Source organism: Caretta caretta, chromosome 7, assembly GCF_965140235.1.
Source record: "Caretta caretta isolate rCarCar2 chromosome 7, rCarCar1.hap1, whole genome shotgun sequence".
NCBI lineage: Eukaryota > Metazoa > Chordata > Testudines > Cheloniidae > Caretta > Caretta caretta.
In genome coordinates this window covers 37,094,512-37,118,170 of record NC_134212.1, presented here as the reverse complement: position 1 = coordinate 37,118,170, position 23,659 = coordinate 37,094,512, and the positions used below count along the sequence as shown (strand labels likewise).

Genomic DNA, 23,659 nt, shown 5'->3' with positions numbered 1-23,659 from the left:
ACATAGGAACTTACTTTGTTCTTTTATTAAACAAAGGAAACCCTTTCCCACAATATTTTTATAGTCTGTTTTAATATTTTTGGCTGACAATCAAAATGGGGGGAGGGAGAGGAGTAAGTTCCTCTTGCTCAATTCATACAGAAGACGACCATTTTATACCATTGGTTTCGGCTTGCTTTTCTGTATCTTAATTTTGAAATTCTGACCATTTTATTTGTTGACTTGTGGAAAAAACCAATGGGCTTTCTTCTGCCAGTCCACAAATATGTAACAGCACAAGAAAAAGAGGAAGCTGTACATTAATTAGAACAACAGAAATGTTGTCAGTCAGTAGGACTATCACATATTACATTGCTTTAATAAGGAAACCTTGAAAAATTATTGTAACTAACCCCAGATGCCTACTTGGCAAGTAGAAGCAGAACAAGGAGTGAACCTGATATTGAAGAGTTTGGTGCCAAACAGTCCATTATGTGATTGTTCTAACAGATGTAGACAAAATCCAGAAATAAGGAGGATTGATGGAGATGGGGAAATGTACTAGAGACACCAGGCTGGTGCCAAATGTGTGATGAATTAATGACGGGCCTGATCCTGGTTGCTACAAATCCAGAGGAAAGGGGATTCATTAAGTAAGAATGACTAGTAAATTTCTGTAAGACATTTTAGAACACCGCTAGGCCAATTTCTTTTGGTAGGATGGGAAGGAGGGACCAGGCCTTTCCTTCTCTTCAGACTTCTGTTGTCAGCTGGTAAAATACTGTGCATCCCTGCTGCTGGAGAGAGAAACAACTGACCCCGATGACTCACTAAGGCCCTTATGAACAGGGATGACATCACCAATAAGGTCAGTGTATTGTCTCCATCTGGTAGCAAGGGAGGAACTTACCCAAGTGTCAAGATTAGAAGAGAAGACTGGATAGAAAGCAAGCATTTTTAAAAAAGAGATGTAATTGCAATGTTTTTGATGAAAGTTGACTTGACTCAGACTTCCTATAAATCTGGTAGGAAAGTCTTCCCGTATTTGGGATAACCAGAAAAAAAAAAATCCTTCTATCCGCCAAATCCTTCCTTTACTTTGAAGGACCAACTTTCAGTTGCTCCGAATTTTTGTTTCACTAACTGATCAGTTGTGGAGCTCACTGATTTAGTTAACGCAGCGAAATAAAAATTGGATATAGGTGTGGTAAAGCTAGGTGAATGCCAGTGGCCTGACAATTATAGGACATTTTCATTTGTGGCACAGAACTTTTGATGTCCTGTTAAAATTAAAGTGAGAATTGCCCTCTATTTGTAATAGTTCTTCTGGAAAAAATCTATACTGAAAACCGGAGTCAAACAAACTAGAGGAATGATTACTGATGACCCAGCTATGAAACAAGGGAGAATGTATTTTGCAATCAACAAGATTTATTTTTAAAAAAATCATACTCTAAAACTGTCATAGGCTTGGTGGTCTCAGACAAATTTTACTCAAATTTCTTTGTTTTGTTTTTGTTTTTTACTTGTAAGAAGCCTGTGAGGAAGAATCTTTACAAGATAAACTAAGTTTACCTATGCTTATGCTCCAAAAAAGTAAGCTACATCACAAAGTATCTTTGAACAAACTTCTGTTTGAGTCAAACAATTCCATTAGAGAATGCAATTCCAAATGTAGAAACTAATGTAACATTCATGCATTCTGAAACACCTGAACATTTTGTCTAGAGTTCTTACCACCAAACCTGACCCATGTGTTAGCACTGATTCATCACATAACAAAGAATAAGAATGGAGGGAAGTTAGTGGAAAATTCTCTTGTTACTAATAAGACTTCACCCCAATTAACCTCTTATTTAAGCAACTAACATGCAGTGAAGCATATTTACTTGGTGTAAGCTGGTTACAAGTTTTAGCTAAAAAGCATAAAGTAAACAATGGATTTTTAAAATTTTGAGTCAGAATCCTTTGGCTATAAAAATGCTGAGCTGGGACTGTGTTTTTTTCCTTTCACTATGTTTTCTCCTGATACCATAGTTAGTAATAGCTACTATCTTTTTGGTCAAAATGGTCAGTTTCTAAATGTTTAAAGAGGAGGCAATTATGTCAATCAGAATCTCTTCCCAAAAAAAGACATACCACTGACTCTTTAGGGGTAGACAGATGCCAGTTCCACTGGGTATTCAAACTGTGTGCCCAAAAAGGAGCAATCTATTCTCTAGACCCTACATGTCCTACGGTCTTTACAGAAGGAACACTCTTCTCCATGGCACATCAGATAATTCCAACTGATACAACAGAAGATTTGAAACTCCAAATGAAGATCATTAACACGATTCGTTGTCCATTCTGAAAGAATTTTATATAGAATTTGTTTCATTTAGTTTCAAATTTATGCCAAGAATACTTGGAAGGTAAAGTTGTTCTGATTTACAGTAGCAAAGAAGAAGTGGAACCGCTAAACACAGAGGATGGAGTGGAGGTCAAGGATAATCTAGGCATGGCCCAATATCTTAACAAATACTTTGCCTCAGTCTTTAATAAGGCTAAAGAGGATCTTAGGGATAATGGTAGCATGACAAATGGGAATGAGGATATGGAGGTAGATATTACCATATCTGAGGTAGAAGCAAAACTCGAACAGCTTAATGGGACTAAATCGGGGGGCCCAAATAATCTTCATCCAAGAATATTAAAGGAATTGGCACACGAAATTGCAAACCCATTAGCAAGAATTTTTAATGAATCTGTAAACTCAGGGGTTGTACCGTATGATTGGAGAATTGCTAACATAGTTCCTATTTTTAAGAAAGGAAAAAAGTGATCCGGGCAACTACAGGCCTGTTAGTTTGACATCTGTAGTATGCAAGGTCTTGGAAAAACTTTTGAAGGAGAAAGTAGTTAAGGACATTGAAGTCAATGGTAAATGGGACAAAATACAACATGGTTTTACAAAAGGAAGATCGTGCCAAACCTACCTGATCTCCTTCTTTAAGAAAGTAACAGATTTTTTAGACAAAGGAAACGCAGTGGATCTAATTTACCGAGACTTCAGTAAGGTGTTTGATACCATGCCACATGGGAAATTATTAGTTAAATTGGAAAAGATGGGGATTAATATGAAAATTGAAAGGTGGATAAGGAATTGGTTAACAAGGAGACTACAGCGGGTCCCAGTGAAAGGTGAACTGTCAGGCTGGAGGGAGGTTACCAGTGGAGTTCCTCAGGGATCAGTTTTGGGACCAATCTTATTTAACCTTTTTATTACTGACCTCGGCACAAAAAGTGGGAGTGCGCTAATAAAGTCTGCGGATGATACAAAGCTGGGAGGTATTGCCAATTTAGAGAAGGACTGGGAAATCATACAGGAAGATTTGGATGACCTTGTAAACTGGAGTAATAGTAATAGGATGAAATTTAATAGCGAGAAGCATAAGGTTATGTATTTAGGGATTAACAACAAGAATTTTAGTTATAAGGTGGGGACGCATCAATTAGAAGTAACGGAGGAGGAGAAGGACCTTGGAGTATTGGTTGCTCATAGGATGACTATGAGCCGCCAATGTGATACGGCCGTGAAAAAAGCTAATGTGGTCTTGGGATGCATCAGGCGAGGTATTTCCAGTAGAGATAAGGAGGTTTTAGTACCGTTATACAAGGCACTGGTGAGACCTCACCTGGAATACTGTGTGCAGTTCTGGTCTCCTATGTTTAAGAAGGATGAATTCAAACTGCAGCAGGTACAGAGAAGGGCTACTAGGATGATCCGAGGAATGGAAAACCTGTCTTATGAAAGGAGACTCAAGGAGTTTGGCTTGTTTAGCCGAACTAAAAGAAGGTTGAGGGGAGATATGATTGCTCTCTATAAATATATCAGAGGGATAAATACCGGAGAGGGCGAGGAATTATTTAAGCTCAGTACCAATGTGGACACAAGAACAAATGGATATAAACTGGTCATTGGGAAGTTTAGACTTGAAATTAGATGAAGGTTTCTAACCATCAGAGGAGTGAAGTTTTGGAATAGCCTTCCAAGGGAAGCAGTGGGGGCAAAAGACCTATTTGGCTTTAAGATTAAACTCGATAAGTTTATGGAGGAGATGGTTTGATGGGATAACATGATTTTGGTAATTAATTGATCTTTAAATATTCATGGTAAATAGGCCCAATGGCCTGTGATGGGATGTTAGATGGGGTGGGATCTGAGTTACTACAGAAAATTCTTTCCTGGGTATCTAGCTGGTGAATCTTGCTCATATACTCAGGGTTTAGCTGATCGCCATATTTGTGGTCGGGAAGGAATTTTCCTCCAGGGCAGACTGGAAAAGGCCCTGGAGGTTTTTTGCCTTCCTCTGTAGCATGGAGCACAGGTCACTTGCTGGAGGATTCTCTGCTCTTTGAAGTCTTTAAACCACGATTTAAGGACTTCAATAGCTCAGACATAGGTTAGAGGTTTGTTACAGGAGTGAGTGGGTGAGATTCTGTGGCCTGCGTTGTGCAGGAGGTCAGACTAGATAATCATAATGGTCCCTTCTGACCTTAGTATCTAGGAATCTATTCATACTTGCCTCAAAAATCAAAAGGATCCTGCTGTCCCGAAGATAACGTTCATAGGGGTAATCTTTCATATAGCCAAGGCCTCCAAGAACTTGTAAAGCTTCACTTACACAAATCCAAGCACCTTCAGAACTAAATACCTGCCAAAAGCACAGTAAAGTTGGCATCTACTGTCGCAGTAATTAAAGTTAAACAGAAACTAGATTGCTTTATTCTTATATCCTAAGTCAAAAAGAGGGATAAGACTAAGAATGAATTGGGATTAACTGTTTATATAAACAACTTGCAAAATATGTATTTTGCAGTGGCTTTCATCCGAGACAATTTAAAGTTTTCTGTGATTGCACTGGTTACAGTACATGGGAAGTGCACTGATCCATAAAAATTAATGTTCAAACTGAACAGCCACTCCAAACTCCATATCACAAAAACAACATGGTAATTCTCTATTAGGATAGATGAACACAAGACAGCAGAATTACTTTCAGCCTGCTTTAGAGATTAATCCATGCTAGAGGACTGATGCTACCTTAAGAAAATAGCTACTTGTATTCAGACTACAGAAAGACAAACAACATACTTAACATTTCTATAGTACCTTCCATCCAAAATCTCACAGTATTCTACTGCCCAAAAATCTCAAACTTAGTCTCTTTCATCCTTTTAAAAAGAGGATTGACTTTGTGCCATGCTGGCTCCTCCTTTCCCCTAGGTCACATGGAAACTCCACTGTGAGCTCCCTGGGGATTCAGATCCATGAACTGGGAGAGAATGGAGCAGACCACTCAACAGTTTAAATCTCCCCAAATTCACATGTCCAGGAAGCAAGTTACTTTGGACTGAGCACGTAGTAACATAGGTTCACCTTCTAGGTAGTGGAAAGCCTTCAGTTCTCAAGAAAGCTTTGCCAGTTAGCAACATTCTGAAAACTAATTTAGGAAATGCTGGAGAGATCAACAGTAAAGCCCTGAATTGTATCCTTTTACATATTGCCAGCCAGTACAGAGGGCAGGTCTGACTCCCTCCCTCACCCCTATCCTAAGGGAGCAAGGGAGCAGCTGCATTCTGCACGTTTCCCAGCTTCTGAGTCAATTTCAAGGAAAGCCAGGACAGTGGGTCCTTACTAGTTACATTTTAACTGGGTGGGGTGGTCCATGCCTGGAGAAACACCTGGATACTGTTGTCTTTGACGACTGTCACAATACAGGCCTCTCACAATTGGAGACAGGTTTCAGAGTAGCAGCCGTGTTAGTCTGTATTCGCAAAAAGAAAAGGAGTACTTGTGGCACCTTAGAGACTAACCAATTTATTTGAGCATGAGCTTTCGTGAGCTACAGTTCACTTCATCGGATGCATGCCGTGGAAACTGCAGCAGACTTTATTTATACACAGAGAATATGAAAAAATACCTCCTCCCACCCCACTGTCCTGCTGGTAATAGCTTATCTAAAGTGATCATCAGATGGGCCATTTCCAGCACAAATCCAGGTTTTCTCACCCTCCACCCCCCCACACAAATTCACTCTCCTGCTGGTGATAGCCCATCCAAAGTGACAACTCTTTACACAATGTGCATGATAATAAAGTTGGGCCATTTCCTGCACAAATCCAGGTTCTCTCACCCCCCTCCCAAAAACCACACACACAAACTCACTATCCTGGTTTTTGGGAGCGGGGTGAGAGAACCTGGATTTGTGCAGGAAATGGCCCAACTTTATTATCATGCACATTGTGTAAAGAGTTGTCACTTTGGATGGGCTATCACCAGCAGGAGAGTGAATTTGTGTGGGGGGGGTGGAGGGTGAGAAAACCTGGATTTGTGCTGGAAATGGCCCACCTGATGATCACTTTAGATAAGCTATTACCAGCAGGACAGTGGGGTGGGAGGAGGTATTTTTTCATATTCTCTGTGTATAAATAAAGTCTGCTGCAGTTTCCACGGCATGCATCCGATGAAGTGAGCTGTAGCTCACGAAAGCTCATGCTCAAATAAATTGGTTAGTCTCTAAGGTGCCACAAGTACTCCTTTTCTTTTTTCACAACTGGAGAGGAATCCAATGTCATCCCCAAATTCCACACCTGCTGACTTTCTATTTGCACCCCTACTCCCTAAATACAGGGAGTATGTAAGCAGGATCCTCAGAACAATTCCCCTTGCCCACCGGCAACACTTCAATCTTGTGTCAGTCTGTCCGACAGTGAAAGAACAGCTCTATGCTGCTCTGTGTAAAGTCAAATTTGAGAAGAGCTGAGGAAATTGGAATATTCAGTATCTTTTTGCAAGACCCATTTGGATGAGGACTGAATTTCAGAAGCTCTCTCTCTTCACTATGTGCATAGCCAAGATTTGTATGTGGCAATGTCAAAATGCAGCTGCTTTTGGAAATTCTGGGGGGATTAAAGTACTTAGGCTACCTGTACGAGAGTGTTTCATAGGAAGACAAGAGCCTAGATCAGGCCCTGAAGGGCCACCAAAGTGAGGGTGAGAGCGAAAACAAACCATGCTCTTTACAAGTTCTTGTATCACATCCACCACTGTGGTGTCTGAATGTCTCGGATAAGAGGCTACAAGTTCAAACTGTATCAGAAATAGAAGTTTTAATTTAAATGTTATTCTAATGTTTTATGCCTGGTCTTTTTCAATAAAATGGATTACCTTAACCATAGCTGCCTCAACTGAACAATCGGGCACTCCTGGCCTGTCCATCATTCCTGCAGTGAGGTAAGCCATGCTCTCCATTACATATGCTTTCACAGCCATAAGGGTAAACTTCTCCTGCCAAATAGCAAACAAACATTTACCATCCATACATTTAGATGTAGAGTTGTTATAGTCAGATCAGCAGTCATAATAAAATTTAGTGCATAACTAAGAAGCTTTTATACGTATTACAACATTAAATATTAAATGCTATTTAGAATACCTAATAGCAATTGTATTTGTACGAAAAAACTTGAAAAAGTTTTAAGTTTGATACATTAATACTTCTATATATTCAAAACATCAGAACACAAGTTTCTAAACTAAATTTATGCAGATTGAATACCATGCATCTAGCAATCCAGCAACATTTTTTTAAACCAGTAGCTGCAACAAAATCCTTCTCCCACCCCTTATTCAATAAACAAATCATGAAAACCACAGGCTGAGAGAATCTTCTAACATAGGCTTTCAGTTTCTTGATTACCTGTATTAATCCAAAATCACTCAGTTTCTTATTGAACTGTTTTCTTGTACAAGCATACTCTGCTGTCATTTCTTAAAAAAAAAAAAAATAGAGAGAACACATCAATGAGTGGAATCTTTTTTAAAAGGTATTTAAAATAACTCATTGAAACAACTCAATTGTTCCCTGAATATGTAATCTCAGCTGTATGGTATATCTTACATAATTAAATCTATTCCTTTAGACATCTATTTCCACCAGTAAATATGTTGTGTTGATGTAAATCTGATGACAAGATTCAAACTTAGACTGCATTGATGCAAAACAATTGCCTGAAAGATTCCTCTAACACATAACAACATGCCATCAGCAGAGGGGAAGTTGTGAGAACATAATCTGTACTCTGTTCTGCTATAAACTACAATGGACTGAGGATGCATGAAAGTATTAAAAACATGCAATTTTTTATTTTAACTTTTTAGAAGCAAAGAGTGGTAGCAGCAATGCGATTAAAATGCAGCTCCTTGGGATACAGAAAAAAGCCTTATTACAGGAGAGAAATCCTATCAACAGTTCTTTCATACACCCCTAGTTGGGGATTACATCAAAATGACCCTTTTTCATACAAAGTGTTACACCACACAACCGCTTTGTGGTATTTTTGCTATTCTGGAATCATTTACTGTTTATGAAATAGCTTCTGAGCAGGCAGTGATGTTAATTAGTTAGTTAGTTACTCTTACTGGAATTTACCAGCTGAATGATTCTTTAAATTCAAAAAAAGTGATTTATGTCACATAAAGGATTTGGTGTGTAAGTATACAATGAACACCTTTATCCAGGTTCCTACAAATGCAAGCCTTCAGATCTCTGAGACTATGCATAGACTTCTGTACGATAAAACTTAAGTTTCTATCTAACTAGTATGTAGGTTCTATGCCATGCGATATCTAATCACCTTCCAGTAGTTCTTTAAGCAATGTGACTAACATCAGTTCACTAGATTACGATAACTAGAGCTGGTCAAAAATTCTTCAAGGAAACAGCTTTCTGTCAGAAGAAGCTGATTTGACAGAATAGAAATGTTCTGCAGGAACATGTTGATTCTACCAAAACTTTCCATGGAAATGAGGCAGGCAGGCCGGCCAGCTTGCCTACCTGGTTTCCTGCCTGCCCGGCTCCCCTGCAGCCCACCACCAGCCAGGATGCTGCAGAGGCAGATATCCCGGGTAGCATATTTTGTTTAGAAAATTAGCATTTTAGCATTTTATGGACAAGTAACCTTTAGTGTTAGCCAGAGTCTAAATTTTCAGTTCTAGAGTCCATATCTGAAATGAGTGCTGTTATTACAGTGTCTTTGGAAGACGTGACATCTGTCTTTTCACAGGGTATTAAGTTTTCTTTTGTAATGCAAGGACTGATGATTTCATTCCTCCCAGAAATTCAGTAAGCTTCATTTTACCTACCGATCAGTTTCTTAATCATTCCTGCAGATGCACTACCCATGCTAAATCTTCCACTGTTTAGGATATTCATAGCTACCTACAAGAAGAAATACAGGCCTTTATTCAATAAGTTATACTTTCAGTAAAATGTACTCCATTTTGTAAAATGCCACAGCTTTATGTTGGTAGATACCAATGCACCTCCAAAAATTCATTATGTTCCTCTACAGAAAGTGTACCAAAAAGGAATAAGGGTTAAGTTAGCTACAGATATCCTCAAAACAGAATTCAGAGAGAACACATCAGATGAAGGACATTTTCTTCAGTGAATGCCTACTCATACTCTACAGAGAAACCCCACATTAAAAACACTTAGTTTCATTAGCAGCTGGCTCTTTTGTCATTGAAGATGTTACTTCTGATAGTGGAAAAGGATGTCTCTCTCTTTAGTATTTAACTATGCCTTTGCAATAAACACTTTTAGAGCAGTTTTATAGAAGTTGTTCCTTTGAATTTTCACTAATGAAATGTGAGCTCACAGATTGGTTTATGAGGTTAATACAATTAAAATATTACTATGCATTATTCATTTTAAATTACTACATGGCAGACCCCAAAGCACAAGAAACCTGGTGCCTCAGCAAGTGACAAGCATTTTGCATGAGCAATTAGTAGCAGAAAATACCAATTGGTGGCCCAGACAGGTTTTTAACAGTGTTTCACCAACGGAGCACAGCAGTTAAGTGTTACACAAAAAAGTGTTCTACTTAGAGAAACGATTGAATATCAGTAGGACCCTACCAAATTCAGGGTCCATTTTGGTCAATTTCACAGTCACGGGATTTTAAAAAAATAATGAATTTCATGATTTCAGCTATTTAAATCTGAAATGTCATGGTGTTGTAACTGTAGGGGTCCTGGCCCAAAAAGGAGGTGCATATGTGTGTGTGTGTGGGGGGGGGTGTCGCAAGGTTACTGTAGGGGTGTGTGCAGTACTGCTACCCTTACTTCTGTGCTGCTGCTGGCGGCGGCGCTGCCTTCAGAGCTGCGTGGCTGGAGAGCAGCGGCTGCTGGCTGGGATCCCAGCTCTGAAGGCAGCACCGCCGCCAGCAGCAGTGCACAAGTAAGGGTGGCAGTACTAAGTCATCCTTACTTCTGCATTGCTGCTGGCAAGGCACTTCTTTCAGAGCTGGCCGCCCAGCCAACAGCTGCTGCGCTCTGGCCGCCCAGCTCTGAATACCGCAATCTCCCTAAAATAACTTTGCAACCCCCCTGCAACTCCCTTTAGATCAGGACCCGCAATTTGAGAAACGCTGGCCTCCCCTGTGAAATCTGTATAGCACAGAAAAGACCAGATTTCATGGTCCATGACGTGTTTTTCATGGCCATGAATTTGGTAGGGCCCTAAATATCAGGCTGCCTTATTGTCTCTAGAGGTGTCTCATTTTAGAACAGTACAACCCTCAGGGCTTCAAAGATTAATGTATGATTGTGCAGACCACACTTTTCATCCTGTGCCCGTACTCAGTTCACATGGCTAGAGAATCCTGCTATGCAGGGCCAGACCTCCTTCGCTTAGCTCGAGGCCAGCCAACTACCTAGAAAATTTGGGGTATTAAGCTTGCTTGTCTCTCATCTTTCACTACTCTATACAACAAAGGAATAGAGGTGGGGGAAGTCTTCAAGTCACACTGGATTATTTTCACTTCTACCTCCCCCTACTCCCATTGGTCTCTCTCTGGCTAGCATACATTAAGAGACACAGCTACTCTTGAAGGAGGTAGAGGCAGCCATTCTGTGTAGTAGCTGGTGCACAGGAGGCAGGATAGGCTTTCATGGAAAGGAAGGCGCTTATTCTCAGCAAAGGTCAAGAGTCACAAATTACAGAGAACAAGTTAAGGGTTAGAACAGAGACGTTCTATGTATGTAGTGGATGTTAATCATTTTCCCAAAAAATGAAGTTTGTGTCCAGACCATTGCAGCATAAAGCCTATTTAAAATAGATTAACTTCCTCTTCAAACTACATTATATGCAATTATTCAGTTTGGGCCCTTTTATTAGAAACAAGAATAGAGTAAGTTAATAAAATAATATCCTGTGTTTCCAGAGCTATGATGCATAATAAAGAAGAAAAATCCTGAAAGTTGGGGAGGGAAAGGAAAAAAAAAAATCCATGAAGCTCACTAGGATGGAAAACATATCCATTAGATGCATACCCTATAGAAGAAAATAGTATGCGCACAATTCCTTATGCTAGGAGCCTACAGGTAACAGTGACAGCATAAGAAAAATAAAAAGAAAAGGAGTACCTGTGGCACCTTAGAGACTAACCAATTTATTTGAGCATGAGCATGCTCAAATAAATTGGTTAGTCTCTAAGGTGCCACAAGTACTCCTTTTCTTTTTGCGAATACAGACTAACACGGCTGTTCCTCTGAAACCTGTCATAAGAAAAATAGAAACCTACTTATAATCAGAATCATGATATTTTTCAGTCCTTAGGAATTTCATTGTGCATCTAGCAAAGGTGCTTAGAATCATGACCAATAACAGAAAATAGGAATGAATAATTATATAATACAAGGTTGTAGATGAATACAGGAGTGCATCTCTTAACTGGTAAGGTAGAATACCCATAACTTAGTGCATTAGTAAGTGCATGACAAAAAAATTCAAGTTACTAAGGCAATGCTTGCTTGAGTTGTTGGAATGATATATCTATACACTGCTCATAGCTGCTGGTTAAAAAGAAAGGGAGCATGAAGTGGAGAACAGAACCTTTTCTTGCATAATCTCATTCTTCCTCCCAATTCATGGTCTATATTAAGAAACCTGGGCTGGAAAAGCATCTGCAGAAGTTTCCCGAAAGCTCAAAGTCTTGTTTCTCCATAGCTTTCATTATTTAAGTGATAATCATGTGACAGTCAAAGAATTATCCATGAAAGCAAAAGAAGTCTCACTATCAGAGATTTTTACTAGGAAGCACCCAAAAAATGCACTCCACTCAGTTAGCACTTGTGGTCTCTAAACTGCTAGAGCAAGCTTGTATAGGTGATGGTCCTTCCCTCCCAAAGGATAGACAGGTGAGGGGCATTCCAATTCCAAAATAAAGAAAAAAAAATGTCTATGAAGCGGACCTTAACTACTGCCAAAGAGTCAGATTACTGAGGAAAGATTAAAGCAATGTGGAAACCAGGCACAGCTTTAATGCCCTCAAACACAGGGCCGGGTCTAGGCACCAGCAAACCAAGCACATGCTTGGGGCGGCCCTTCTCAAGGGGCGGCATTCTGCCCCCCCCCCTTTTTTTTTTGCACTTCGGCCGCACTCCGGCTTTTTTTTTTTTTTTTTGCACACGGGGAGGGGGAATGGGGGGGCAAAAAACCTAGAGCCGGCCCTGCTCAAACAGCACCCATGCTGCAGACAAAAAGGCTGTCTTTAAAAAAAAAAAGCCAGTTATATATACAGAATATTGATACATGGACATCAAAACCTAAATGTTATTAAAGGGGAGGGAAATGTAACTTGGAACACTGTGTTCAAAATTAGTGCACATATTTTGTTAAAATGTTTCAGGTGACTGAAAGAACAACATCTGTGCTTGGCAAACAAAGTAAGCAAAGGTCACATCTCATCAAGCTGAAACCATTACAAATTCAGGATTCAGAAGGCTACACTAAATATATCCAGGAATAAGAAGGTCTGGATCTTAACTTCATGTTTCCATTTCTCCAGATTTCATTGTTGCACTAAAATTGAAACATTTAACATACAGGAATGATAATCCTGAAGTTTTGCACAAAAGTCCCTCTGAAAATGCTTTAATATAGCTCTTCAGACTAAGGCTTTGTACATGCAAACATTAAGTTTGCAGCAAGGTGGGGTGTGAATCTATCCGCATTAGCCTGCCGTGGACTTAGGGTCTTTCTACACTAACACTTTTGTTGGTATAACTCATGTTGCCGGGGGTGTGAAAAAACCTGAGTGACATAAGTTACATGGACAGACGTGCCAGTGTGGACAGCGCTATTTCGGTTGGTGACACTCTCCCGCTGACATAGCTACCTCAGTTCATTGGAGGTGGTTTAATTATGTCATCGGGAGAGCTCAGTTCCTTTGTACTAGATAGACTCCAACAGAGATGGGAAGGGGGAGGAGGGTTAGGGAATAGATATGTGCAACATGTTGAAGAACAGTTACAGAAAGGTAGGCAACCATTTATCCTGCGAGTACTTGCACATGTCCATTCCGTTGTAGGGGACTCACAAGCAGACAAATATGGTGGTGTGCCCTGAGACTACCTGAACAGTGACTGAAAGACAACCTGCCCCAAATTGGCAAATAGCATAATGAGAAGCAAAAGTGTGACAAAGTCACCACTTTACAAATGGCTATGATAGGCACTAGCATCAGGAAAGCCCAGAAGTTGCCTGTGCTCTAATAGGGCAAACCAAAACTCTAGCTGGCAGAGCTATATTAGAAAAGCGATAACAAACGAATGCAGAGAGAGATCCAGGATGAAAGGTCCTTAGTCTTGTCTGCAACCACAACTGTGTGGAGGATCTAAAGGAATGAGTACACTCCAAGCAGAAGGCTAAACCCCTTCTCACATCCAATGAGTGAAGTCTCTCCTCATCTCTATGTGCAGAAGGTTTCAGGAAGATCAGCAGCATGAAAATCAGACATTACCTTAATGAGAAATTGAGTGAGGATGAGATGAATTTTATAGAAAACCATATAGGGATGCTCTCACATTAGGGCTTTCAACTTGCCCACCTTTCTGGTGGAGATAGTGGCAACTACAAATTCTACTTTCATAGAGCGGTGGAGCAGAGAGCAAGTTGCAAGACGTTCAAATGGCAGTCCCATTAACTTTGCTAGGACCAAGTTCAGATCCCAAAGAGGGATAGGATCTTGCACATATGGATACAATGTGATCAAGGCCTTTAGGAATCTGGTAATGATGGGGTTGGAGAAAAGGGATCTACTATCCACCAAGGTATGGAAGGCTGAGATACAGAGTTAGTCAACAAAGCTGATGTTTTAGGTATAGAGGACAGTCTAGTACAAGGTCCAGGGGTGCATGTTTTGGCGATGTGTCTTTCTGCTGGGACTAAATGGAGAAGCACTTCCATTTAGTCAGGTAAGTGCCTCTAGTTTAGGGTTACTACTATTCCGAAACACTTCCTGGACATCCCTAGAACACGACTGTCAGGTGGTGGTCTTGTAGGTTTGGATGGAGCAGGCGGCTATGGTCCTGAGAAATCACATCTGGATCCGGTAGGAAAAATTCAGTAGGGTCAAGTGCCAGTGCTGTCGAGGCCAAGCTGGTGCTATCAGGATGAGACAAACACGGTCGTGTTTGACTTTAAACAAGACTGGGCAGCAAGGGAACTGGAAGGAAGGCATACAGGGGGGGGGGGGGGGTCCTTCCAAGGTAGCAGAAAAGCATCGGTCAATCAGCCTGGGTTGAGAACTCCCTGAGAACAAAATCAGTGGCATTTTCTGTTGCACTTTGTTGCAAACAGGTCCACTTGGGGAGTCATCCAGAGCTAGAAGATGCAACTGGAGATGTCCAGGAGTAAAGACCACTTGTGGTGATTGGGGAAGATCCTGCTCAGACCATCTGCAAACGTGTCCTGCTTCCAGGAAAGATAAGCAGCCCTGAGATGAACTGATTGGGTATGCAAAAGTTCCAGAAGCTAATTGCCTCCTGGCACAGCTGGGTTGACTGCACTCCTCCCTGTCTTATGCAAAACATAGTCACCAAGTTGCCTGTTAGAATTACCAAGTTCTTTCCTACTTTATGCGGGTGGAAAGATGAGCAGGCTAGTTGCATAGCTCTTAACTCCCTAATGTTTATATGAGCCATTAGATCCTAAGGCAAACAGAGACCCTAAGGGGGCTGATTGAAGTGATGGTTGGTAGCAGGGCGATAAGGGGACCTCCCTCCCCACAGACTTTCAGAGGATCTAAAAATAATAAAACTGACATTGGCACTCAAACCATCTTGTCCATGACAACAACTTGGGGCATACACTGATGCCAGCAGCTTTCTGAGATGCAGCCTGGTGTGTTGAATCACATAGGCATATGCTGCCATTTGACCCAGCAGGCTGAGGCAGCGGTGGGCTGTGAGAGAGCATATGCTTTTAGTCACAACACCAAACCCTGTTGTACTTTGAACCTGGATTTTGGAGTCTAAGGCTGCTCCAACAAACCCTGTTCTCTGTACTGGTTTTAGAATTGATTTGTTTTGATTATCTAGGAGCCCCAGTGCGTTGAATGCAGACAGGACAGCGGATACACTGAACAACATTAGCAGCAGCCGCCGCCGCCGCCAAAGAACCTGGAAGAAGGTGAGAGTACAAATCTCATATCCCTTACTGGGGACGAAGTACCTCCTTTCAGCTCACTTTACGGTGGGAGGTAAGGAGGATGACAGAGCACCTTGATTGGCTCCATTATGGCTTCATTAAACTGGCAGAGGCTAGCTGTCATGGCTGGCAATACCAGAATGTCCACCAACTTGTGGGAGCTTTCACACACCTCCTCTGCCTGAATGTCAAGAACAGAGGCCACCCTTCTCAACAGATCTTGATAAGCCCCATGGTCCTCTGGAGGTGGTGAATCACTTGCTGCCTCAACTGCCTCATCTGGGAATGAGGAAGAGGACACCACAGGATTCTGAGGTGGAGGCTGCTCCAATACTTACAGTGGGGAAGCCGCCCGAGTGACTTCTGGCTGGCTGGCACTGTTCTTGATACAGGTACCAGAAAATGATGTCTGATGCTGATGCCACCTGAGCAGTCTCAATGACAAAGAACCAGACAGTTGCAGGAATGTCCTAGCAGGAGGAGGGGTGCCTCATGGTCAGCCACTGACATGGGCTTGGGACCCAACTTTGATGGGGCCATTACCCATTAGAAGGAGGAAAAGGCCAGTGCTGTGACTGTTGCATGACCCATGGTCCTCAAGTCTCTGATGGAGCGTATGCTCTCTGTCTTGGATGGCAGAGGGATGCACCTCTGAGTTTGAAGGGGAAGAATGCAAAATATCCAAAATGGGGGAGGGGGGGGAGAAACGGGGCAGAAGAGGAGGCAGAACCAGTTGGGACTGGAGACAGGTAGCCCAAACGAAGGCATGGTGGTGCCAGGGATATCACTGGAGGCTTGCCCTTCAACTGTAGTAGCCGTTGTGGCTGCCTGGGAGGTAACGGTACGATGAGTTCCTGACACAGAGAGGTAGGCACCACTGGCATGAGTACCGACTGTAAACCTTCTTGCACCACCAGCGATACCATACTAAGAGGCTAAGCAGATCCCTTTCAGCTGCATGCACCTCCAGGGTGACTGGGAGCAGCAATGACTGATGGCTCTGCCACAGAGGCCTTTCAGGGGACGCCCTCAATGGACCTAGCACAGGCTCCAGAGGCAATGATCCCTTCTGTGCTGAAGGGTGCTCCAGAGAATCTCTGCCTCTACTAGGCTTCAGCACCAACAACCCCAAGCTAGGTACTGAGCCTGAGGAGGGTTTAAGTCTTTTCTTCAGCACAAGCAAACGGGACTGAGGAGCTGCAGACATCTCTGGTGCGCTCTGTGCCCAGGCTGATGTATTTGGGGCACAAGCTGTGTGTGATGAGTCCGATGGAAGGGGGTGGCGAGTGCTGCCTCCTTGAGCAAACATCTGAGCCTCATTGCTCTCTCTTTTTTTGAGCAGGACTTAAATCTGACGAAATGTGACATTTGTCACTGATGTGGGATTCTCCCAAACATTTCAGACAGGTTGTGTGTGGGTCACTGACCAGCACAGGTTCGACACACGTGCGGCAGGACTTAAAACCTGGTGAGTGCAGCATCGTTTCAGTACTGGGATAAGATGAAAACTAGTCCGTCCGCCCCCCCAAAAAGACTTAAGATTAAAATCTATCACAAAAACTTGCCAAAACTAACCAACTGAACTATTTTCTAACAATAACAGTATACACAAGCAAAGGAGCGAGGGATTCTTATGACAAGTCTTGAGATTGCACCGACAACCACCACTGGCGGGAAGAGGAACTGAGGGGGGTCGGAGTGGTTCCATCCGCTTACACCAGCGCACAGTGGCATGTGGAGACAGAGGTTGCTTGAGCTGCCCGGATGAGTACTGCTGAGGGATAAAGTTCTGACAACTGTGCACAAGGTGCACAAACACCTACAGTGAAATGGACTCATGCAAGTATTCGAAGAACTTTTTTTTTTTAAAAGCTAATATTTTAAATTTAGGCTAAATATTGTGAATATTAATTACATTTACCTCTCAGACTTCAGTTCAGAAATCTGACAAGTTGATATTACTTGACACAGAAAGGGCACTGAGAATTTCAAGACTTTTTGCTTCATAAACACAAGAGGAAGGAATATTTTGCTAAACAAGTTCAGAAATAAGTCACAAAACTTTAAATAAGGTTTACCAAAACTCATCTGCAATGCTTGAGAATTTTCTGTGACAAATTCACTGCCCATGGCGTATATTTAACACGGCAGATAATCAATGCATTTACTTATATTAGGTTTTATTTACTATTTCCATGGTAGCCCTTGTGAATTATGCACACAATCCATTATTTTTCCATCTGTCTATTCAGTTTGTTATAAATGTTTTCAGTATTATCCCACTGAAAGGAAGCTAAGGTTTGTATTTTATCAGATATTCCCTAAATATCTTTTTAAATACAGACAATTGTTAGCCTTTGTTCAGGATATCAATCTCATATTCAACCTTCATTTCAAGTGTAATTTAAAAACTATAAACAATTTTTCTATAAGGTTGAAGTTTGTTTTTCAGTCCCTCAGAAGTTCTAATTTCTTGATCATCTGTTCCAGTACAATCACAATTTCTTTCACCATTTCTTCAGCTCCCCTTGAAAACCGTCTCAGTTTCTGGCATCTGAACTCTTAACTCCTTTATAAATTAAGTACAAGAATTCAATTACTTTAGCGGTATCTGTCCTCTTCTGTAAATAAATTACCCTTACTATCTCTTAAGAGTCCCTTCTGTCTCCTTTATTGATTTCGTGCTCCTTATGTACTTAAATGTCCGATTTACTTTAATCTCTTATCTTCTCATTCTCTACCTGTCCTCATGCTTTCCCCCCTTCCTTCAAAACAACTTCATTTTCAGTCTTTGCTGTTCTTCTGTACCTGAAATTACTCTCTGCTTGGCCTCATTTAACCTTATTCATTATTCGCACTTTGTTAATCCACATGATTTACAGACTCTTGACATATTTTTGGCTGGTTGTTACGAAATGCAGCCTTTGGGTATAGGCTACTTCATATCTTCACTTTCCCATTTCCTTTATTGATTATCCCATGAAATCTTACTTAATATTTCTACCTTTTCCCCAAGAATTTTTCTGTTGACATCTAGAATTTTTATCTCTCCCCACATGGGTTTCATTTAAACACTAAACTACAAATATAACAAGATTACTTTCACTGTAGCTTAAACCTTATAGCTTTCATCACTGATCACATCCCATTTATCAAAATTCATGAACTGATTCTGATTTTAACCTTTTCTTTTCTATAGAAAGGCTTCTTCCTTTAAACATCAAGAAAGGAAGCAGCCTGTATCATGCTCACATATAAATGCTCAGTTTAATGTTTACACTCAGTTCATGTTTGAGTATCTCAGCAGTGGTTTGCTGCGTTTCATTTGGGTAGAGTCCTTTTGTGATGATTAGCTGATGGGTAGCCCCCTTATGTCCTCCGGAATTTCCTATCATCTCTTTTGCTCTCCCCATTCCGAACCCCCTCCTTGTCTGCCTGCTTTGTTTTCCCTTTCTTATTTCTTTCCCCTCCCTGCATCATCCTAATTTGTGGTTTTTGTGGCATTTCCTCACTCTCCTTTTTCCCTACTCAGCTGACAACTACATGTTGCTTGGCAGGGAGGTCTCCACTGGAAACTCCAAAGGACTGGATCAATACACTTTTGCAGCAATGCTAAGCATTAGAGTAACACAAAACAAAATTTTGTGCCTATGGGCCGCTGCCTTGAACTTACATCCCTCTGCATATGAACTCTGCTTATGGCAGGTTGGCTGTAAGGGTAAGGATGGGGACAGGCAAATTTCAAAGAGCCATTTACAGCTTCACTCACAGTTGCACATTCATGTGAGGGGAGATATCCAAGGGTGTTCAAATTTTCTCCAATGCTATTGTTTTTTGTTCTGTATCACCCACCCCAGGATGGGTAAAGTGAAAGTTGTTGAAATTTACCAAACTTGTTCTTTTCAAACAAACAGTTTTAGTAATCTTGGATGGAAAAACTGAAGCACCAGCTAACGAAACTCCAACAGCAGAAGCTTCTCTGTTACATACACTACTACAGTGCTTAAGAAAGGGAGTGCCTATGAACATAGAGAATGTAACATACGAAACTTACTGCATATAAAAGATAAACAGAGTAATTCCATCCTCTAATCTTTTTCACATTTACTGATCTTAGACGTTAACAAATATGTTTGTCCTTTTAGAGCAGAGCTAAATCTGGCACCAAACAACATATTCTCTTCCCCAGAGACATCTTTGTGGTCGGTTTAAACATAATAATTATTATTCTCCACAACTCACCTTAAACCCCCCTCCTACTTCTCCAATAACATTCTCTACAGGCACTTTTGTGTTTTCAAAATGTACTTCACAGGCTGAAATAAAAATAGCATTCAATTATTTCAGAAAACTTTTGAGAAATACTGTTAAAAGATATAGCAATATTCAGAATTTAACTTACTCTTTCTGTACTAGAAGTTGGATTTTTCCCAATACAACACAACAGAATTAAATACACTTTGTCAAAGAAGTTAACGGTGAGAAAGCTGGGAGTTGGCATTTTAATTTATGAAATGTACAAATACTAATATCTCTAACTTGTACAGCATGACTGGGGAAAACTACAGTCTCGCCTGGAACTGGAAGAAAGACCGAAAGAACACACATAACTGAATGACTGATGGTGAAGCATAAGATCTACCAATAAATAGAACAACAAAGAGAAACCAGCTCCCAGTGCTGCTGTATCATAGTAATGCTGCTTATTACTGAATCTTCTCAGTGCAGCACACAAAGGGGAATTTCCATGGCAAGATGAGAGTGTCAGGTGTTTGGAAATGGATGACATTAGCAGATGAGAAGGTAATTACTTAACATGGATCTTTATATTTGTGAAAATGCACTTTGAATTGTCTGCAGAAAACTGAGAAGGATGTTAAAGAAATAGGAATCAAAACGTCCACAATCAAATTGGAATGTAGTGTATTACCCTACCAAAATGGATTTGCTTGTGGATTCTGATAAATACATGAATTTTGAAACACACTTCCATGAAAATATTGAATTTAATTGCTTCTTACTATTAGATCCTCGAATACCCAGTTTATCTTCTGGCTTCCCATTAGTGACTCCACCAAAGGCTCTTTCTACAATGAAGGCACTAATTTTGTCTTTTTTTGCACCATCTTTATCAACAACCTCAGTCCTTGCAAACACAGTGAAAATGTCTGCCAGTCCACCATTGGATATCCAGATCTGGGAGAGGAGGTAGGGAAAAGAAAAAAGGTACATTAGCTGTGCTGTGATAGATGCAATACTTTATTATTTCAGAACAGAAGCTGTCTCAGCACAGGACTAACTGACTCATTCTGTCAAGTTTTAATCTCTGCCCTTGCAATGTCTTTGTGACTACGGCAAGGTTATACTTCCAAGAAGAGCTGACCAGAGGATGACAATTTAAAAAAAAAAAAAAAATGTTTTCTCTAATGCTTTTGCCCTAGGAACAAGTACACTTTGTTTTGTGAAGGCTGGTTGGTAATTCGCGGACACTGTAGTACCCCCTGGAGAGAGAACAAATCACAGGTATTGGACCCCAGTCTGGACTGCTGGGGAAATCAGTGAGCTGCAAAGGAGTGCAAGCTTAAACCCCCAGTCTGGGGTGGGAGAGATCACCTCCACCCAAAAGAGGTGATGGACAGGAAGCCTGAAATGTGAAGTGAATGCCCTCAAGAGGGCTAAGAGGGTGGAGTGTCAAGGGTGAAGTTAACCTTGAAACTGTGACACTAGATTCAAGGCCCTGCTCCATTTGTTTCAGATTGATCTGGGATGAAAAACTGTTCTGAATCAGGCAGAACACGGAGTTGAACCTGAGTCTTCCACATGCCAGGCCAGTGCCCTAACCACCAAAATTTTCATATATCAGAACCAATGTGTCTCACTAAACATTTTGGCTTTGATGTAACAGCATACATAATTTAGCCAAAAAGGTGGCCTGACCAGCTCTACTTCCAAGTCAGTGTTAATTTTTCCCTTTAAAGTATTCATCAAAACATTGGGCAGAGAAGGTAGAGAGCTGGAAAAAAAAAGATTTCAGGTTTCCTCCTCACCTGGGTGTGCACAGTGAGGGGCAGACTCTCACCCTCCCGGAATAAAGCAGGACACAGGATGGGGAAAATACAGAGAAGAAAAGCATGTTCACGGAGTGAGACCTCCTTAGCCTTTTTACCAAGGATTAGCAAAGGTTACTCTGAGTAGTAATTTCTTCTGGCCTCAAGAGTGAATGAAGTGTCTTTTTGACACTGTTCTTTACTAGCCTGGGATCCTCAGAAATCAAAGGAAGGTGCCAAGTTAAGTTCTCATTTGGGAGACCAAGGTGACCAGCAATGCTCCATGAGGTAGGAATTCTCCCTATGAAACTCATACCAGAAATAAATATTTCAATTCATTATTCTATGGATAAATACCTTTGAGCCATTTAGTAAAAAGCTTTTCCCATCTTCACTCATGGTAGCTCTGGACTGGATGGATGCTGCATCACTTCCACTAGAAGCCAAAGTAGTTAAAATGTGTTTAGTTTCCAGAAACGCTTAAACAATATGAGGGATACAAATATAGGCCCAAATTTTCAAACGCTCAAGTTCAGTTTCTAAATAAAAGTGTAACTTTCTAAATCCAATGGCTGCTGAAGAAATATACTTCAAACAGTCCTCTGAGGAGACCTCTCTCTGGAGTCTCACTTATTTTATACTGTATGGTGCCACATTGACTAGGAACAGCTAGAATATTTTAGAAATGACATCCTTGGTAATCAGCTTAGCTTTGCTACCTTTCTGAAGTACTGGAAGGCAGCAAAAAAAACAGTCACAACGCATAGCTGGTTTGAAGCACAGAAGCAGCTACCCACAATTCATGCTATATTGTTGCACATCCTGAAAGAAAGCAATACGCAACAGAAAGGGAAAAATGGAATAGTTGGTAGTCCTCACAGAATTAATAGCTGTGTACATCATATACTGTTGTATGCTGACAAATGTGGCAGGTCAATTATATGGACTTCCAGGGTGAGCAATGGGGAGAGTATGAATGCTCCTAGTTCAATAAATTCAAACATCTTCTCAATCACGACCTACTTATATAGTGCTAACTACAGGCATGTATTGTTCTTCTTTAGATAAGTTTCCTTTCTAGATCTCCAGCTTTGATACCGGCATAACAACTTCTCTAAAAGTGACATTTGCTGTGGTGGGTGAAAAAGGTTTTATAAAAGCCAAATCTCCTTTGAGTTTTTAAAAGGAGTTCCACTCCTAAAAGGGACTCTAAAAGTGGTATTATGAGTTTCCAGGTACACACTCTCAGTGATTCCAGACCAAACCTGTTCAGTTTTCAAGACTGATATCTTAACCACAAGCCGTGCAAACTTTACATGGATTGTGACAGTCATGGTATTTTGCCTCCCTCCCCTGATAAATGAAAGCTAGGTCTCCACCAGTCTAAACTATATACCCTTTAAATACTGGATAGTGCCTGGAACTTTCTGATGTTATCTATTTGCCACCAAATAACTTCTGAACTATGCCTTTTCTTTTCACAGATTGCACCTGTGTACTAGAGATTTTAAAAGATTGAGTTAAACAGGCTAAATAAATGTTGGAAAAATTTTCAAAACATGATTAGCACCTATTCTCTCCCTCTTCCCCCCCCCTCAAAGTGTCACTTCAAAAATCAGTTGCCTGAATTTCTTTCAAAAATAAACCTCTGCTAATACAGTCCACATCTGCAAAATGGAAAAAGACTTTAAAGGGGGGCCAAAGCCGAGCTTATGATTGAAGAAGTCTTAACTAACTATGATGAGGCTACTGCCTCATAACACTCAAGGAATAGAAATAAAGTGCCTATTGCAAGAAGTTCTAGAAAATGCTAGTCCACTCTTGAAGTCCATAGAGTTTACAGCTAAAAGTAAAAATACAGCACACATTGCTCGAGTGGGCTAAGGCTTTTCTTCCAAACACTTTAAGAGTCACAGCATAATCAGATATTCTCATATTTGTAGGCAAACACTGTACTCCTCTGAATTAAAGCCACTTTCAAATCTTACCTACAACCAAGCAATAAACAAACACAAACCTGAAATGAAGCTGCTGCCACAAAAGAGTTAAAATTTTTACACACCTTCAGTGGAAGACAAAGGACTTGTC

At 40.9% G+C, this 23,659-nt stretch overlaps 1 protein-coding gene across 2 annotated transcripts in view; it reads right to left on the bottom strand.

Moving 5' to 3' along the window:
• Positions 1–23,659, bottom strand: part of ACAD9 (acyl-CoA dehydrogenase family member 9) — a 62,759-nt gene that overhangs the window by 13,677 nt on the left and 25,423 nt on the right. Inside the window, exons 6-12 of one of the 2 annotated variants that reach the window (XM_048859586.2) lie at positions 21,929–22,007; positions 20,546–20,720; positions 19,767–19,840; positions 9,170–9,245; positions 7,725–7,795; positions 7,193–7,312; positions 4,548–4,676 (exon numbers count right to left, since the gene is read on the bottom strand). In XM_048859586.2, coding sequence (XP_048715543.2) covers positions 4,548–4,676; positions 7,193–7,312; positions 7,725–7,795; positions 9,170–9,245; positions 19,767–19,840; positions 20,546–20,720; positions 21,929–22,007 — 724 coding nt within the window. The remainder of the gene's footprint in view (positions 1–4,547; positions 4,677–7,192; positions 7,313–7,724; positions 7,796–9,169; positions 9,246–19,766; positions 19,841–20,545; positions 20,721–21,928; positions 22,008–23,659) is intronic. The other variant, XM_048859587.2, reaches the window with a different exon arrangement.